We start from the raw sequence: 16,723 nt of genomic DNA on the forward strand, positions 1-16,723 counted from the left end.
TAGACACTGTTCCAAGTTCTCCATACAGAGCATGTTACCATAGTCTCTCGAGACTGAAGGATGCCTAATCTTCACACTGAGCCATTCGTAATACATTAACTTTATATAAGCTTATTTGGATGACAAGTTTGAATCTGGTGGTTCTTTCCCATACGTAGAGGGCTTTTCTTTCAGCAGGCATCTCTGCTAATGAGGGAGAGGTAATTCCTCCCTCCCCCCTCCAGCCCTTACCTCTTAAAATCTTCTGCGGAAGATGAGATGGGAAATTATGGAGTGTGGTTTATGGTCTTGATCAAAAGTTCTTTCAGAAACTAGGATAAAATTGAATTCAATCTAGTTTTTCAAAGGATGGGTTGGAAAGATAATAAGGAAGTAAACTGGAAGATGGAGACCTGGATGTGCATTTTTGTTTAAGTAGTGTTTACTTGTACAGTTGCACTTTCTCTTGACTTTTAGGGAAGATTTCAGGACATGTTTTTTACAAATCTGAAAAGCTTCATTTGTAAGGTAAAGGTAAAGGTTCCCCATGACATTTAGTACAGTTGTGTCTGACTCTAGGGCACGGTGCTCATCCCCATCTCCAAGCCTTAGAGCCAGTGTTTGTCCATAGACAGTTTCCGTGGTCACATGGCCAGTGAGACTAGACACAGAACACTGTAAATGCGAGTAGATAAGTGGTACCTACTTATCTACTCGCATTTACATGCTTTCGAACTGCTAGGTTGGCAGGAGCTGGGACAGGCAACGGGAGCTCACTCCATCGCGTGGATTCATCTTACGACTGCTGGTCTTCTGACCTTGCAGCACGGAGGCTTCTGCAGTTTAACCCGCAGCACCACCTCATCACTTGTAGAACAGCTATAAAAATATATATCTGTGTGTTTGCAGAGAGATTAGTATATAACCATTATAAAGTCCTGTTTGCATCTAGTGATGCATGTCCTTAGGACTCTTTTTTTTTCCTTTTGTGTAGTTTCCTGTGCTCTTGTATTGATTTATTAAGCTAGGTATTAGGAGTTGGTGTCAATATGTATTTCAAATCAAAACTAATATGCTCATGACCCTCCTCACCACCTCTGAATTAATCAGATCCTAAGGCCTTTTGTCCTCTTCTTAGTGCAGTTAAGATTCTCTTTGGTTACACATTTTTTTAAAAAGTGCATGTATGCCTGAGTTTACGTAAAGGACATTCGTAGATGCAAATAAACCACCTTTTCTACATACTCTACCATCTCTTTCAGCTGTTCAGAGATGTAAGGTCATAAGTAGAAATAATTGAAAATTATCTGTGTACAGATATGTCTGTCAGCCACATTATAACACATTTCAGACCCAGCCTCTGGAATTACAGGAATCAGTCCTAGTTGTCTTTACTTAGGCTTGTTCACCCTGACAATTTCTCCAGAAGGATCTTTATCCTGTAAAAGTGGGAAGGTGTAGTGGTAAGAAAGAATAAAATAAAATAAGTGTTTGTGTATGGGGTGTGTGTGAAATGCACATGAATGAAGTCATTTAATCTCTTCTGTAATGTGTACAATGGGACTTACGGATCTCATCTTCAGTGAGATTGTACTCAGAAGGCCTCTGGAGCCATATATTTTGACTACCTTAAGTTGAGTTTGCAAGTTTCTCTCTGCACATTAAGAGCAAAGGTGTATAAGGCAGAAGCGTTGGTACTTGGAATTTTGCATTCTCCTCTTCTGTGAAAAACCAAAAGTTAATTTTCTGTATAGACCTTTTGAGATTGCTATGATCCTGATAACTAAATTTTTAAAAATAATGTTATAGAGCTGCTATTTTTGCCTTTTGTTTCCTTTAAATGTTACTGACTGTTTTTATTCTTCAGCTATGCAAAAGCAGCATTTTGCTTGGAGGAGCTCATGATGACTAACCCTCACAATCACTTATATTGCCAGCAGTTTGCAGAGGTGAGTGTTTTAGAACATTTGGGGCAGCTCGGAGTTTTCCTGTCTGAGCAGCCAGTTGGCAAGGTATATTATTCCTACAGTCTGCCCACTAATTGTCTCCAGTGACTGCCAGTCATAGTCTCTTGCCATGGTTGAATCACTTCCAGTCACCTCTGTCTCTGTGTAAGACAATCTTATCTTGCAGTAAGGATACCATAAGAGTGAGTTTATGGGTGTGGGTGGGCTTCAATTAAAGATTAAATATCTCACACATTTTTTAAAAAAAATTGTTTGTCAAACGGTGTTAGTCTGGTGTTTTTATTTAGAGAGGAAACATACCTCCTGTTTCCATTTCTGGGGTTTATGATGAATGGCAGAACTTTTCAGAATGCTTAGATGAAAAGTTAAATTGAAGCTTACATGTCAATGTCATATTTGCTGTAGGTTAAATATACCCAAGGAGGGCTTGAAAACCTTGAGCTATCGAGAAAATATTTTGCACAGGCGTTGAAATTGAACAATCGAAATATGAGAGCACTATTTGGATTGTACATGGTGAGTTGGAAGGCATTTCACTTGTTATCCTAAGAAAATGTATTTTGGTATTTGAACTTAGGCACGGGGGGAGTAGAAAGGAAAAAATTACTAAACTTGGCGTTGAATGAGTCGTTACAGGAGATTCTTTGCATGAGTTTGAGTTGGCCCTTAGGTACATAGGAGATATGTATTGGCAGCAGGTGATGTATCTTTTCTTCTGTTCTCATTAGGCACATCTTAATCTCAGTATTTCCAGCCTGTAATGACAACCCACTTGTTAGGTATCATAATTCTAGGATAAAAGTTAACTTGAAATATAAAATTGCTGAATAATATCACATTGAGAAGTATGATTGCATTGTCCTGTAGCAGTGATTAATTTGTCCTGTGGCTTATTTAAAATTTGCAATGGGATTACAAAAATTTATCCCTTAGAAAGGCTTAGGCATGAGTAATCACATTCAAGAACTAATTCTGCTTTTGTGGATACCTTTTTTTGGTAGCAAGACTGTGTGTATATTTGTGTACGTAACAAGTGCAGATAATAAACCTTATTTCATTAGAGCAAAATGGGTGTGTGCATGTGATTGAACGATTTATGCATTGTTTTCCAATCTGTATCTGTACAGGAAATCATTACATAATTACATTACATTATATACAGCAGTGATCCCCAACCTTGGGCCTCCAGATGTTCTTGGACTTCAGCTCCCAGAAATCCTGGCCAGCAAAGGTGGTGGTGAAGGCTTCTGGGAGTTGTAGTCCAAGAACATCTGGAGGCCCAAGGTTGGGGACCACTGATATACAGAATGGCTCTTTCTGTCACAAAGCTTTAAAAGTTGTAAAATGCAACCACATGGAGTGGGATTAGATTCAGGACAAACAGCTTGGAGTGCATGAACATAGGTCCTTCCAGCCCAATCTTAAATAGCAAGAGCTTCATGCATTTTCCTCCTTGACGTGAGTCACTGTTCTCCTGCTGTTGCTTCTCCGCTTGCACACTGAGAGCGGGGGCTGAGATGCATGTAATCATTCCTTTTTTCTTGGCTTATGGCTCTCCTGTTAGCAAGGAATTGAGCAACAGCAGCCGGTGCTGTAGAGAATTAGCGGTACTGAGACTGTCAGACTGTCTCCTTGACATTAAGAAATTAAAGGTTCTTATAAGGTTTTCGGTGGAAGGAAAGGCAACTTTTGTGATGGAACATTAAAAAAAAACTTCTAGGTTCATTACTAGAAAAGCAGATATGATGTTGTTATCTTGGCTTTATCAGTGATATACTTGTTCTTTAGTACAAAATTCTACAGTACAGATGAATTTTACAGCTGCTGGCTTGGCAAAGATCACACAAAAAGTTTTGTCCTTTTTTTAAAAAAGGCTTTAAATAAAGCACTGAGAGTGTTTTAGTTGCTTATATCTAATTTACTCTTCAAATTGTGCTACAAATTCTTCTAGCACACCTTAAATAGCAGAATTCTGGAATTTATGAGGCTTTGAATGTGTATGGTTAAAGCACAGTACCTTTTATTGGTGTCAACAGAGGAGGGTCAAATATTGAATAGTTATCTTATGAAATAACAGTTAAACCTTTTCCCTCTCGAAGTGGTCTATGATTATGGTTTTACTGCCTGTTGACAAGACATAGTTTTTTTTAGTGCTGCCAAATCAAATAAAAATTCCCGTAGAACAGGAACAATGTGCTGTCTGGATGTCAGTATTTCCTAGAAATAGGATCATTCCTGTTCTTTCTGTGTTAATGGCAGTATTTCTGTTAACTTGCTCTAACATTTATGTTTTAGTACTTATAACCGAAATAGCATAATTTTTATGCACTCAGGCCTTCTTTTTCAAAAAGCATTGTGTTCCAAGGTTCCCTCTGTGGTTGTTCGAAGCATGGTGGAAATGCAAAATGGCTGTTTAGGTGTACCTTCAGATTTGTGAATGTGTATTGAGTTTTTCTTTAAAGAGAAAGTTGGTATGTAGCATCATAGAGAGATTTAGAAATTCGCCTGAGTGTTTTCTCGTATGGTATAGGAAACTGCCATTTGTGAATCTCAAGTCCAGTGGGATAAAGAATTTGATTGCATCTAGTTCTGCATCTCATTGCCTCATTTTTCGGATTCTCTTAGTGGAGCTCACCTGGCCTAGGTTGTCAGCACATCTTGTGAGAGCCTCCTGCTTCGGAGAATTGAAATCTTTTGTTTCTGGGTTTTTAATTAGTTAGTTAGTTAGTTAGTTAGTTAGTTAGTTAGTTAGTTAGTTAGTTAATTTCATTATTATTATTATTATTATTTATTTATTTATTTATTTATTTATTTATTTATTTATTTATTTATTTATTTATTTATTTATTTATTTCTGAATACTTATTTAAAAGATTTTACTGTCTTTCTTTAGGACATAGTTGGAGAGTTTGTTGAATTTTGTATGTGTGTATGCAATATTCCAGTTTACTTTTCAGGACTCTATTATTTATTTATTTCCCTTTTTAGTCTGCCAGCCATATTGCTTCCAATTCCAAGGCAAGTGCAAAAATGAAGAAGGACAATATGAAGTATGCTAGTTGGGCTGCAAACCAAATCAACAGAGCTTACCAGGTGAGCATTGTTTTAAACTTTGATGTAGTTTGTGTTCTGTATGTTGTTCAGTTATATATGTATTGGACTTTTATATTTTGTATGTATTTTTGGAGAAGCAAAAACAGGTCAGTTTGGGGAAGTCAGAAAGAACTTAATACACAAGGGTCATCACCTATTTTTTTTTTAAATTCTTAAATAGATGAGACTGCCATAATCTTCAATTGTGTGATTTTGATTTGGGAACACAATGAATCATTTTGCATCTGCCTTTGTACAAATGTGATACTGATTGAACTATCAAGATAAATGTTATAAATTAATTTCTAGCATTATTGCCATGTTCCATCATGATAGATGGTCTAAAAATCCAGCAAATTTAACCTCAGTTTAATAAAAGAGACTATTTAGTTGGATGATTGGGTAGATTTAATGCATTTTTAATTATTGAGATATTTTGAACAGATCCATCAGATTCTGATAAAAGTATGTAATGCAAAATAATTATGTGACTGAAAGGGAAAGGGAAGCAGTATATGTATAAAGCAGATAAAATTTAAAGTGAAGGACTGATACTAATTTCTTAACAATGCTATTAAATTTCAGTTGTGTTAAATTAGGTACTTACCCGCTGCACGTGTGCTTTATTTCTGAATCTAGTGATATAAACTAGAAAATGCAGTTTTATTTTTACACATTTATGAGCTTTAACTATTGTGAAGTTATGTTGGAGTTGGATCAAAACAATAAGCTGGTCCCTCTTTCAGTTGATACTTACCAGAACAGTTCACATTTTACACAAGTAAAATATATGTAAAACAAATGTCAGAACTTCTTTGTGACTTCATATGTTTGCGATGTATTGCATACTTCAACTGTTATTTAGCAGAAAAGTGACAAATACCATATCTAGCTGAAAACTACAATGGGAATTTAAGAATGCAGGATACAATTATGTTAGAAAAATTAGAAATTGGCCAGAATCTCAGATTTTCACCCAACTGTGATGAAAAGTACCATATGAGTCATACTAAATAAAGATTAAAACTTACCTGATCTGTGTGCACTACATAGTTTGGCCTGTTCCATAATACCATCCTAAGCACAACAGTCTTGTCTATTTTTAAAAGCTGAATCCCACTCCCTCTGGTTTCCACAGTAAATTTACTTCAAGTAGCTCTATGTATGTTCTCAAACAGTTTAAACTCAATGAAGTTTGAGCCTGTGAAGAACACTTGTGGAGAAATACTAACCACTATTAGTATATGGGTGGGAGGCCTCCAGGGAATATGTTTAGGCCTAAAAATGAATCCTGCCTGAAACCTGGAGAGTAATTAAGTATGTACAGTGGTGCCTCGTATAACGAGTGCACCGTTGAACGATAAATCCGCATTGCGATGCGGATTTCCCCATCGCTAATGTGAGGGCATGCTCGCATTACGATGGGGGAACAGCTGTTCAGCGGTTCCAAAATGGCCGCCAGAACACAAAAAATGGGTGCCGGTACACCCAAGATGGCTGCCGGGACTCTCAAAATGGCCGCCGGTACAAGCAAGATGGCCGCCAGAACACAAAAAATGGCCGCCGGCACACCCAAGATGGCCGCCGGAACACAAAAAATGGGCGCCGGTACACCCAAAATGGCTGCGGGGACGCTCAAAATGGCCGCCGGTACACCCAAGATGGCTACCGGAACAAGGGAAAACATCGGAGAACGGTGAGTTTTGGGCCCATTTGGAACGCATTAAACTTTGTTTAATGAGTTCCAATGGGTTTTTTGGATCCGTTTTACGATGTTTTCCCATAGCGAAGGTTAATCCGGAACGGATTAACCTCGCTATGTGGGGCACCACTGTACTTAATATATACGAGGAGCCTCGGGCCTTCTCAGCAGTGGCTCCTCGCCTTTGGAATAGCCTCCCTTCTGAGATCCGTATGACCCCTTCGCCTGGGCATCTTCAAAGGCCAACTGAAAACCTGGCTATTTAGGCAAGCCTTCCCTCCAGCCACTTCTTGATTTAATTTGTTCTTCCATCTTGAGTTCTTGTCTATTGATGCATTTCTTTGTTCCTATATTTTAAGTTGTTTATTTTATATGTTGTTAGCCGCCCAGAGTAGTCAGTTGACTAAATGGGTGGGGCACAAATTAAATAAATAAATAAATAAATAAATAAATAAATAAATAAATAAATAAATATGCTGTACTGAGATTTCTTTTTACTCAGAATAAAGTTTTCTATGTTGCTATGCATTTGAAACTACTACAGGACCTAAAAGTTCCAGCAAATGGGCTAAGAACTTAGTAGGCAGCATTCTTATGATGGTGTGGACTTCTTGGATGCTCTGCTAAAGGTTACCATCTTGTGAGAAAAACTGTGAAGTGTTGATATGCCAGATGTTCCTTCATTTAGGAGGGAGGGTTATAGCAAGATATATAAAAGGTAAATAGCTTCACAGTGGATGGTTTTGCCCCTAGCAGAGCATGTGAGAAATACTGCTTTGTAAAACCCACTGATCTTTAGGACACGTCTCTCGAAGAGGGTACTGTACAGTGCTTTGGTTTACGGGGTTAGAAGTGAAAAGACAACAGTCTCTATCCATGGTGGCCTCTCCATTGAATTTCAAAACCTGAAAAAAAAAATCAAGAGTTGGCTATCATGTGAGAACACTCCATGTGTAGAGACTGCTTTCCTTTTCAGATGTAGCTCTCCCCACATGAGAGCTCGGATGGAGCAAGGGGCAGATTTGCTTGCTTTATATGCCGTTTTAAAAAAAGTAATAAAAGAAAAATTACAAATAACAAAATTAAAACTAAAATACAAACTCAGTGGTGACTACACACAATACACATTGAATGTTCCCCACCAGTGCCACCTTCAACCCTTGGGACGAGGTGACCAATAATACCAGTTGATACCCCTTCAGTATGCCTTTTATTGAAAAGCTGAATTGGAGGGCCATTGTCAATAGTGCTCTACTATGAGGCTGCAGCCTAGAAGGCATCAGTGTTCTTGTTTATTGTGAGGAGTTGTTATTTTGATAAGTTTTTTCTTATTAAAAACATCTGGTTAGTATTTCTCCAGAATTGTTCTTCACAGGGTCAAACTTCATTGAGTTTAAACTGTTTGAGAACATACATAGAGTTCCTTGAAGGAAATTTACTGTGGAAACCAGAGGGACTGGGAATACAGGCCTTTTGAACTAAGGGTGAATTGTCTGTTAATATAGTTTCTTAACTATCCTTACAGTCATAAAAAGAATATTACATGATGCCTCCTTTACAAAGTCTATATATGTTTGACTTGGGACAAAGGGCCAAGCCATCAATGGTCTGGAATACAAGTGGCATATAGTGGAACAATATCTGTGGCATTTTTTGGTCCACTAGATGTATTATGCAAATAAGCTGATAAAACTTTAGCCAGCTGCAATAAACCTACACCACTAAATTAGGTGACTCCTCTGGTGAGTTGTGTTGCTTCGCATCCAAACAGTGTAGTTTCATGTAGATAATTAACTTTATTATTATTGTTATTGTTGTTATTATTGTTGTTGTTTATTTGTTTGTTTAACTGTTTGTTTGTTTAACTGTTTATTTGTTTGTTTATTTGTTTGTCTGTCCTGGAAGTCTTTAGCGGAAAAGGCTTAGTTTGTTTAGTGCTTAGCAAAACGAGGACAGGAGTTGTCATGATCTGCTTAATATTTAGCAGCAAAAACAAAAATATCCTGTGGCACTGTAAAGAATGTAGAGGTTTATTACAGGATGAGCCTCCGTGGACTGTACCTTATATTCAAGATAATGTTCCATGAATAGATTCCTGCTATGAAGGGTTTTCGGACATGCTGCTAAACTGTTTAATGTGAGGACGGATCCATCTATCGTTCTTCAGTTCTGAAAAGTGATTCTTTTATAAATCACAGAGGCCAAAAAAGTGAAATCATTACTTCAAACAGAAGGGGAAGTAAAACTTCATTTTAAACTGAACTAATGCCTAATGCTAAACTAGACAAAATAATTGGTCATTTAACTGTAATTTGGAGTGATTTAGTTGTCTAACTGGGGCTTTATTTATTGTGACACTCTTTAGCTTTGTTTGTTTTAACTAAATGAATATGCCAGTGTCATTAAAGGGAGCCATTCTTCAAGTTAACAGGAAGCATTCTGCTTGTTAATGTCTTAGGTCAAGTTTGTTCTAAGTGTCTGTAAAATAGACTAGGCAAAGCTCTCGATACCTCCATTACTTTGGATTAGTGCATTTGGGCAATTTCCTTTACCTTTTATTAAAAGCATGTTTTAAAAATTAGGCTTTTTCTATGATTCAGAAGATAGACCTCTGTAAATATTCGAGGCTATTCCCATTTTTTCTTTGAAATATATAATTTCTTGCGTTTGAGTATAGCTGAGAAGGGGTCAAAGGCAGGTTAGCAGTTCCTGAATCTTGTTTCAGCTGGGATATTACCTGTGTGATCACAAAATTTTGTCAACAGGTCATGAGACATTTGCTAAATTGAGTTAATTACAAGAAAAGAGGAACACATTATAAATCAGAGAATCTAGTGTGCAGAACAGCAGTAGTATCTAAAGGAAAACAGCATTGAACTGAAAATTTATTGAGTGCTCTGATGTTAATGTTTAGTTTGAGAATAGTTGCTTTAGTAAAAAGAAAAAAATAACATCTGGTAGGCACTTGAAAAGAAATTAAATATTCTAACGGATATTATGTATTTGTTTTTCCAGCTCACTAAAATATAGAAACACATGGTGTGGACCAAATGATATGTTAGATACCTTTCTTGCACAGATTTAATTGAAATGAAAGGAGTGTGCTTGAACACCATAGTATAATTCCGTAGTACATTTACAAGAGAAATTCTTGGTAGACTATATCCCGGACTGATCAAAATCTGTTGTGCAGAGTCAGACAGAATGACAGGAATAAGTACTACAGTTAAATGATTTGGGAACAGCCCACTTGGATGTTATGTGTAAATTGTTTGAAGTTAATAAAGAAGAGCAGCTCAAATGATCTTCTGTTTCTCCTTTCCTACACATGGCCTTTTGACCCCCAAGTGTCCCAGTAGCTTATGCATTTCAGAATACCATGGAATACTCAACAACCCAACCAGCATAAACTGACTTAAATCAGAGCAATTTAAATCAGTGAGTCAACAAAAGAATGGTTGGTTTAAATTCAAACAGTGATGCAAATCTCTCTGCAAAACCATGTTAAATTATAACTAAATAGATTTCTGATTATTTTACATTATTCTAGACCTTGCATGACTCCACTCTAAAAGTTTTCCTTACCTTTCTTTTCTGCCTACTAAGGGTAATGTCTTTAAAATATTCCAATATAAGACCAGTCTTATATTGATAGCCATGGCAGATTGTGATGTTAAGTAAGAAGAACATTCACATTTGGCAATTTGACTTCTCCAAGTCACTCCAATATTCCTCCCTTCTGCATCATGCTATCTCATTTATTTATTCGTTAACCATATTTTTTCTGCCAGAAAAAGGAAAAGAATGAAACTCAGAGAACACAGCAAACGAAAATGAATTCCATAACAGGAATTACTCTTATTATGAAGTCATATTTAAATGTTAAGTCTCTTTTTGTTCAGTGGCAATATGTGGACCTGCTCCTAAAATGGGATGGACAGTCTTTGGGCTTGCCAGAAACCGAAGAGCTGCTCACTCAAGGAGGGGGACCAGACACTGATTTGTATGCATTTATTTATTTGTAATGCAGTGGTCATTTACCACAATAGGTTTTTAAAATCGTAAAAAAACCTTTAAAAATTAAAATAAAACTTTAGCACGTCTTTGGCTGGACAAAGTAAATAATTTTTCTAAAAAATTATTACAAAAAAGAGGGGGATGGGGTGCTAGGGCGCCTCAGAACATGGCAGAATTACCCTCCACAAGGACCTCCACACTGACATAAGGATTTGTCTTTTTAAGAATTTGGGGGGGGGGAGACTAAGGGGGAAGCACATGTAACCCGTCCCTTTCTTAAGCCATATTATCTACTGGTCTGAGATACCTGTGGCCCTCCTCATAATGTTGGATTCCAACTCCTGTCCAGCTCAGTTAGCTTGGCCAGTGTGAGATATGATGGGAGTTGTAGTGCAGCAACATTTGGGGATGACAGATTCCCTACTCCTAGTTTATTGAGGCAAAAACAAACAGTGAGCCTTACATTCATATTCTCCTTCCCTGTCGCCAAATCAACTGTGAGACAATGATTATAAATCCTTATTTCTGATTTAAATAAATCATGTTAGCCTGTTTCCTGAATCCAAAACTGTACTAATGCTAAGTATAGCATGTTTAGCAATGCAACTTTAAATAATCCGTGGTTTGAAGTTGGCTTGCTTCAGACAAAGCATACTTAATAATAAACGTAGTTTGTTGCTTTTTAGACAGCACAGCAAGCTGTGGTCTAGTCTAGTGGAAGGATAATCAGATGTTTCAGCAGAGACAGATTGGGGAGGGATGGAAGAAATACACCAACCTGGCTGGAAGCTAAACTTACTAATATATTGACAAACTAAGATTTAATATTCCATGCCCTAGCATATTGTATCTTGCAGAGTTTAGTTTAGATGTGAATTATAGGGTTGTACAGTGGCACTGAGAACCCTGTTAACATGTTCATAGCATAGCCATTTCCAACTGAGAAATACTGGTGGTTAGTTGTATTTAATTGTGATATATTTAGATTTCATATATTACCTTTTTGTCTTCTGGTAAACTCTTCACTTTACATACAGTCAACCCTCGATTTACGAACTTAATCCGTTCCGGAAGTCAGTTCGTAAATCAGAAAGTTCATAAATCGAGCCAGCAGTCCCCATAGGAATGCACTGCATACCAATTAATCCGTTCCGGCCGAAGTCCTCCCATGGAAAAGCTCGTTTGGAAAAGCAAGCCAGGCAGCCGGGGAGAAATCGGCTTCCTCCTTTCTTTCACCTAATGCTGACTCCCCTTCGAGCCGGCTGAGCTCAGCCTAGCATGAAGGGGACTCAGCATCGGGTAAAAAGAGGGGTCCGATTTCTCCCCAGCTGCCCGGCTTGCTTCCAAAGCCGAAAAGGCAGGGAGAAAAAGGGCGGGAAGTTCGAACTTGCCGCCCTTTCTCCCTGCCTTTTTGGCTTCGGAGGTTTCAAAGGGCTTCCTCCGACGCTGGAGGAAGCCTTTTGAAAGCTAGAAAGGCAGGGAGGAAGGGCAGGAAATTCGAATTCCCCACCCTTTCTCCCTGCCTTTTGGGTTTGTAACTCGATCTGCATTCGCAAGTAGGGTCTGCTACTTGCGATGAGATTGGGTTCTTAACCCGAAATGTTCGCAACTAGGGCCATTTGTAAGTCGAGGGCCCACTATATTGGCTAAAAATTGCAGGGCATGTGTTTGCTGTTTTGTGTCTAAGGGAATAGATTTTCACCCATGAAATAAATCTGTTAATCTTTAACAACCATTTAAATATGTATATATATATTGTTTCCCCCAACCATTTTCTTTTGTTAAGATACTGAGATGGAGTTCCCTTTATACTGGCTTACCTTTAAAGTGTTTATTTTCCTTTAAACATTTGTTTATACAGTGCAGTACATAATATAAAATGGCTTATTATGCATGTTGTTGACAACTTTTGAAAGCATTTATGCAACACCACCAAAGAAAAAGTTGTTAACTTTTACATTACAAATTTGTGTTAGAACTAGGTGCAGTGAGTTGAGCTTAATCGTGCTGAAATTAAAGGGACTAGAAAACTTGCAGATTAAGTAAGAATTCTCTAATAGAAATACATTCTTTTAAAAAATGGGGCTTGTTCCTAGTAAATGCCTATAGCTAGAATCCCAAGCATAGTATCTTAAACATCCACAGACCCTGCCTTTGATAGCTGTAGAATGTTATATATTCTCAGTTCTACAGTATGGCACGGAATTGTAGACTTTAGCGCAGCTGCAAAAAAGCAGAAGCATTTGACATGTGGATTTATCATAGGATGTCAATAATTTCTTGGATCAAGAGGCTGACCAATCAAAAAGTACTAAAGCAAATGAATAAGAACCAGAATTTAAAAACCTATAGAAAATGTAGAAAGCTAGAATTCTTGGATCACATAATTAGAAAAAGTACTGACTGTTGTAGCTGATTATTGAAGGCAAAATAAATTAGGAAAGAAACTCAGGAAGGAGAAGAATTTTCTGGCGAAAGCTAAGTGGATTTGATTTAATTATTTAAATTACTACTAAACTAATTACTACTTAGAAATTATTTAAATACTGGTACATTCTTCACAAAGTATACTTTTGCTTGCTATGACTTTTAATTCTTAGTATTCATGATACATATTTTTCAAACTCTTTTTCCATAGCCATTATTTTATGTGATTGTCCTTTCCACTTTCTCAGAATTTCACCTATGGTAACTGGTCCAAAAGGGCTGGGGAACAAAGCCTTCATCTGGATCCACCCCTCTATATTTTATTGAATCATCCCCTTACAATTAAAGTCTTGAGTTTTCTGTTCTCAGATGTTAAAACTGCCACTGGATTTCTTTGGTAGCCTGTAGACCAGAGGTCCCTAACCCCCGTTCTGCGGCCAGGTGCCGGTCCGTGGCCTGAGCCGGAACCGGGCCGCCGAGACAGACCTCCTGCCCTCACCCCCGCACAAGACCATGTCTTCAGATGTAAGAGTGTGTCTATGAAGAGGTGAACTTGTTCCAAAAGGGCTGGAGAACAAAGCCTTCATCTGGATCCAACCCTCTATATTTTATTGAATCATCCCCTTACAATTAAAGTTTTGAGTTTTCTGTTCTCAGATGTTAAAACTGCCACTGGACTTCTTTGGTAGCCTGTAGACCAGAGGTCCCTAACCCCTGTTCTGCGGCCCGGTGCCGGTCCGTGGCCTGACTTGGACCGGGCCGCTGAGACAGACCTCCCACCCTCACCCCCGCACAAGACCATGTCTTCAGATGTAAGAGTCTGTCTATGAAGAGGTGAACTTGTTCCATGAAAGCTCATATTAAATATAGAAGTTCGTCTGTATGGTGCCACATCTTTGTTGTCTTTATTTTTATTTTTTTATTTTTTGCTTTTGTTTTGTGTTTCTTGTTGATATGCTTGCACAAACTAACATGGCTCCTTCTTCGAAAACCACGCTAGTGGGGACTTCTAATTATTGCAAGAATGGGCCCTTGAAATGAATACCTTAACTGTTAAATGCGGGTATGAGGTGCTAAAGATGCATTTCTGTGTTGGAGAATCATTGTAGTTATTTGGTTGTCATGGTACTGATTTAATTTTGTTTTCTAGTTTTAATAAAATGAGTGCATTTGTTCTTCTCTTCCCATAGTATGCTGGTCGCAGTAAGAAGGAAACGAAGTACTCTTTGAAAGCTGTAGAAGATATGTTGGAGGCCTTGCAAATCACCCAGTCATAAACCATAACACAGCTGCCCAACAATAGACTTCTTTTTCTAACTTCATGTCCAGTCATCTGAACATTATGTTGATTTTAAATTGCTACTTGTGTTAATAGTGGTTTCATGTTAGCAAGAATGACTATCTTAAATAATATGTTTTATAAAGATACGGTTCCTATTTATTGCTGCTCTGATGAAAAGCCACTGAAAGAAATAAAAATAAAATAAAAGGAGTGTGTTTTATTGGACATTGTTTTCTTTAGATCTTCTGTGTACAGTAGGTGCTTAAGTCCATAACTTAATGCAGAAATAAACTTAAGTGATGATAAAACATGATGATTTATTGTACCTAACTAGGAGTGCTGGAGACCTGTGCATAGAAATGAATACCATATGGTGCATACAATTTTCTAAACAGAACAGTTGATAGAACAGTACTAAAAGTATGTGTATGGTAAACAGTTCTTCATGATATATACCAAATTGAGATAGAGCAATTATTGTTCCTGGAGATTATTACAAATTAATGTAAATATCAGTAGTTGTTATGGCCTTATACTTCAAAATAGCAGTAACATAACATTTGTGTCCATACATTTAATTTTACAAGGTTAAATACTGACTTTTAAGTGATGCTCTGTCTGGAAGCTATTCTTCCTGTGCAGTTACTAAGGTCACAAATAAAATCTCTCTGTGTGCTTCAGGCAGCTTACATGATTCCTACACATTAAAATATTTTGATTACGTAATGAGAAACAAAAAGTACAGAACTTGTATGTCCTCCTATTTATACTGAATTGATTTTGCACACTGTCTTGAGGTTTTCACCCTGTTGTTTAAAATTGAGTCCAATGGATCAATACACTTCTGTGTGGTTAAAAATAATACAATGATTAATCTACTTGAGCAGCTTGTTAAATCCTGGCAAGTTGCCTCAGACATATGACTATGAATATGTGGCCTCCAAAATGTCCTATCATTAATTTCTCTCCACTGTTTTTTCACCTTTTGGAATTAAGGCTGTGGTTTTCTTTATGGGGTTATTCCATCTCACTTTTGGTTCTCTTTTCCTACTGCCTTCAGCTTTTCCCACTGTATTTTCCAGTGAGCCTTATGTTCTCATGTTTATGCTGAAAATACGACAGTCTCATTTTAACTTCTGCAATAGCTCTGTTGTAAATAGTTTGTTTTGCTTACCTAGTTCTTTTCTTCTAAGTCTTGGGTTTTGATACTTGGATAAAAGCATCCAGAGAAATTTCCTTCAATCTATGTAGGATAATCTAGTTCAAATTTTCATCCTAACAGAACTAGTGGATTTTTGCTTTGTGAGGAATACTATTAATTATTGATTCTGCTTGAAGGCTTCCTAGCATAGAAGCATTTTATGTAGAATAAGTAGTGCTTTAATTCTTCTGTCTCTAGATGTTCCTTTAGAACAGGACACATACATATTTTCCAGGAAAAGCAACGTTTCCACATCTAAATACAGCCACAGCGCAAACCATTAGAATAAGGTATAAACACAACTTTTGTGTACAAAATCCCAAGCTCCTGCCAGCAAAAGGTTGCAGCTTATTGTTATCACAGGAACCTTGGCAAACACAAGGAGAAATTCATTGATTTCCCCCTCCCCGTGATTTGGCTAAGAGGGTAACGTTTTCCATTAGGAGAAGGGGGGTGGATGTGCAGTGGGGTAGAAGATTCTACATCAACATACTCTTACAGATTTAAAAGTTATGTGTGTATAAGTATTTTGGCAGTGTTTACATTTTTTATTATTTCATTTAAAGAAATTGTTCATCTTTCAATCCGGAAAGGCTCCCAAGGAGATATACTGTACAGCAAACAATAGCATTTTTGCTGCTGTGCTTCAGGTTCTCAAGAAAAGAGATTAGCACAGTGAACATCCTGTAGGTCTTTTGCAGAAGAGCAAGTTTTTAAGGAACTCACTTCTCACAACACAATTCCCTACATCCTTCACTGTTACCTTTACAACATAGTTTTTTAGATTTTCTTCTGAATTAGCAATATATGCTTTGTACTTTCCCGTAAGCTAGAATTAAATGCTTCTCTTTTTTTGGCTTTCAATCCTGGTTTGCAATGCAAGTGTGAAACATAGTTTGCCAGTTTTGCTCATTTGAATGAGTAAGTTGAAACTCTACAGCAGCCTAAGGATTGTGGGAAATAGAGAGGAAATGTCATTCTGCAATTCTACTGTTATTTGAAGACTGATCCACTTATTACTAAACTGGCTTCAATGTTGCATCTGAATTGCCGTA

At 37.4% G+C, this 16,723-nt stretch overlaps 1 protein-coding gene across 2 annotated transcripts in view; it reads left to right on the plus strand.

Annotated features, from left to right (window-relative positions):
- The window catches only part of EMC2 (ER membrane protein complex subunit 2), a 55,037-nt gene extending 40,360 nt beyond the window's left edge, over positions 1–14,677 (plus strand). For both annotated transcript variants that reach the window (XM_020783458.3, XM_078393679.1), the window contains exons 8-11: positions 1,847–1,928; positions 2,352–2,462; positions 4,935–5,039; positions 14,376–14,677. In XM_020783458.3, coding sequence (XP_020639117.1) covers positions 1,847–1,928; positions 2,352–2,462; positions 4,935–5,039; positions 14,376–14,462 — 385 coding nt within the window. In that variant the 3' untranslated portion in view covers positions 14,463–14,677. The remainder of the gene's footprint in view (positions 1–1,846; positions 1,929–2,351; positions 2,463–4,934; positions 5,040–14,375) is intronic.
- The last annotated feature ends 2,046 nt before the right edge of the window (positions 14,678–16,723 follow it).

The sequence above is a fragment of the Pogona vitticeps genome, chromosome 4, assembly GCF_051106095.1.
Source record: "Pogona vitticeps strain Pit_001003342236 chromosome 4, PviZW2.1, whole genome shotgun sequence".
NCBI lineage: Eukaryota > Metazoa > Chordata > Lepidosauria > Squamata > Agamidae > Pogona > Pogona vitticeps.